The sequence below is a fragment of the Haplochromis burtoni genome, unplaced genomic scaffold, assembly GCF_018398535.1.
Source record: "Haplochromis burtoni strain Fernald_Lab_line unplaced genomic scaffold, NCSU_Asbu1 Contig_117, whole genome shotgun sequence".
Lineage (NCBI taxonomy): Eukaryota > Metazoa > Chordata > Actinopteri > Cichliformes > Cichlidae > Haplochromis > Haplochromis burtoni.
In genome coordinates this window covers 1,155,649-1,158,551 of record NW_024582478.1, presented here as the reverse complement: position 1 = coordinate 1,158,551, position 2,903 = coordinate 1,155,649, and the positions used below count along the sequence as shown (strand labels likewise).

Here is a 2,903-nt window from a genome sequence, read left to right as displayed (position 1 = left end):
CCTGTGTGTGTGCACCAGCCTGTGTGTGTGCACCAGCCTGTGTGTGTGTGTGTGTGTGTGCACCAGCCTGTGTGTGTGCACCAGCCTGTGTGTGTGCACTTCACGATATGACAGAGGGTCTGGTTGCAGCTGTTGCTGTGGTTACTGTGGCTGCTTTGTTGGTATTGCTTTAGTTTAGCTGCAGAAGTTATGCAGACGCTGCTGCACACGTAGAGGTTGGTTGTCTCTACAGGTGTTGGTGTCTTTGTGGAGACTTTAATACTCTCAGCTGAGACTGTTTCATCTGCTTTCACGCCTCTGAATTTCATTTTTTCCCCCTTCAAGATCAGAAACACAACGTACCCCCATGATTTTGCTCCTCTGCTCCACATCCTCCCACATGGAGTGCACGATGTAACGGCACATGTACTTCCCCTCTCTGCCCTCCTGACGCATCCGCACCAAACACATCCTGAGAGCACAAGAACACAACAAGGAGACTGAAACGAGCGCACAGCCTTAAATCGCTGTGACGAGTGAAGCCGTGTGCTCATCGTATGAAGAGCGTCACTGTCCCAGCCACAGCAGGAGCAACAGCGACATCATTACATCATTAAAAACTCTATCAGACGCTTCCATTTAGACCACATTAACACATCAATAATAATAATACAATTATATATTATATGCATTCTCTCACTGTGAACTGGATTCTTTGCATGCTACAGAGGACGTTTAATGTTACACAACATGTGAAGGAAGATAACTGTCAAAGCAAAAATACATCACATGACACACGACTGGGCTATAAATGCACGGAAGAGCAACAACCGCACAGACAGCGCGGTCGACACGGACCACGGCTCCCTTTGCTGCTTACACCAATCAGCACACAGATTCCTCAGAGCAGCAAACAAACCATCTGATTGGCTGATTGGATAAATCCAGCTGTACAGGTGTACCTAATAAACTGGTAGCTGAGAGGATGTGTTTGTGCGACTCACCATACGTGCAGCTGTGCAACCAGGAACCAGGAGTTGAGAGTGTCAGGGAGGGTGCACTCTGAAACACACACATTAGGATTCATTAGGATTCTCTGCACGCCGCACCTGCGTCCGACTCTGCAACTACATCCACATACGGTAGGGCTGTTTGACGTCACCACGTATATCGGACGACGATATGAAAACGTCTATCGTTTCATTTTACACACCATCATTGTTTCGAGGCGTCGCAAAAACTGTTTGCGGGAACATTGTTCATGGTTTTGATGGTCACTGTAGCAGCTGTATTCATTGGTTAATGCTCTCTCTCTTATATTTAAAATAAACACACTGCGGACAGACAAGTGACTGTTTTTACACGTTGTCGTTAGCAACAACGAAGGTAAACCCAGCGTGTGGCTCTGCCGTCCGCTTGTTTATTTCCCACATAAATCTTTCACAATAAAGCTGAAGATCTTTTTGAGATTTTTCAAAATAAATGACGACAAACAGAAGGACCAATCAAAACGAGGGGCTGACACTGTAGCATGGACATGGTTTGGTTATGAGAAGTCTCACACCAACACCTCAGACTCAAACACGACAAACCTGTGCTGCCACCGACGCAAGAGTCACGTGACAGAGTGTGGAGAGAGTTTACTGATGAGGAGCAACGAAGAGCCGCCAGGTGCTCCAAATAAACCTCAGACTCAAACGTTAGGACGGGCTTTTCCCCGCAGCACGTCGTGGGATAAATACTCACAAAGAAAAATGGCGGCCGTTACAACTTGTGTCTACAAATGTATCGTTTCATGCATCGAGATTCACAGAATTGACAGAAAATGTAACATTTTTGTGATAAATATGGCTGTCGGGACGATAAATGAGATTTTGGTCATATCGCACAGCACTAACATAAGATGTGCTTTTCTTTTTAAAACACTCATATCTGAGAGTTTAAGGGGAATAAGCGGCAGAGCTGAAGGTTTGAACGTCTCCAGAACAAAGCGACACATTTACCGTCCACGCCTGAGCGGGAAGGTGACGATACCACAGAACCGAGGACAAATCCTCAGCTCAGAGTTGAATCCTTCACAGCGTTCGTTTTAAGCTTCTCATTACGTGAGATTTATATCTGAGCTCTTCGGTTTGTTCTGCGTTTGTGTTTTTATGTTACTGAGAAAAGTTGTTCTTCAGGTTTTTTTTGGGATAAATATCAGCAAACACAAGCCAGTCACCGATGAGCATGTCCGAGGCAAAGTGGGAACAACATGAACGGCGGCCCAGGGAGCCGAGCGTGGTAAACTCACTGTCGAAGAACTCGTCGTAGTTGATTCTCTCCACGCAGCACGTGTACATCCGCAGAGCAGCAATCTTGATTTTCTGTGGAAACAAAAACATCACGTCTGACGTCGTCACTCTGTAACCACAACATCGCACTCACAGCTACAGCTGACAGCTCCGAGTTGCTCTCACCAAACATGAAAGGGGAGTCGGGGCGTTCATGAGGGGAAGTATTTCAATCAGCTGATTCTCGTGATGTCACTGACATTCAGAAATGGAGGAGGGGCTTAGTGATGGCGTTTGAGGGCAGCTGAACATGGTGTAAGTGAAGGAAAACACCAACTTCAGAGCTCTGCTGCGTTGTGGCAAACATCACTCATAGGAAAGGCCTCGGCAGGCGACCCTCCTGCGATGGCGCAGAGACACAACACGCTGGCTTCCTGTTGAAGCTTTCAGGGGGCCACGCTGCCCGAGTAACAGCCAATCAGCCTTTACACCCCAGCGGCCACAGTGCAGACACTCATTCCAGCCTCTTTACTCCTCCGCGTCCTGCTGGCTGTTGGGGCGAAGCGACTGGACTGTGTGGGAGTAATTACACTTCCTGCCTAGTGTAAATGCACCACTACACTTCCATTACCAACATTTGTCAATGGAAAC

At 47.3% G+C, this 2,903-nt stretch overlaps 1 protein-coding gene across 1 annotated transcript in view; it reads right to left on the bottom strand.

Annotated features, from left to right (window-relative positions):
* Positions 1 to 2,903, bottom strand: part of LOC102291128 (ubiquinol-cytochrome-c reductase complex assembly factor 1) — a 15,519-nt gene that overhangs the window by 8,713 nt on the left and 3,903 nt on the right. The window contains exons 4-6 of the mRNA XM_005928931.3: positions 2,273 to 2,345; positions 984 to 1,041; positions 343 to 451 (exon numbers count right to left, since the gene is read on the bottom strand). Of these exons, the coding sequence (XP_005928993.1) occupies positions 343 to 451; positions 984 to 1,041; positions 2,273 to 2,345 (240 nt within the window). The remainder of the gene's footprint in view (positions 1 to 342; positions 452 to 983; positions 1,042 to 2,272; positions 2,346 to 2,903) is intronic.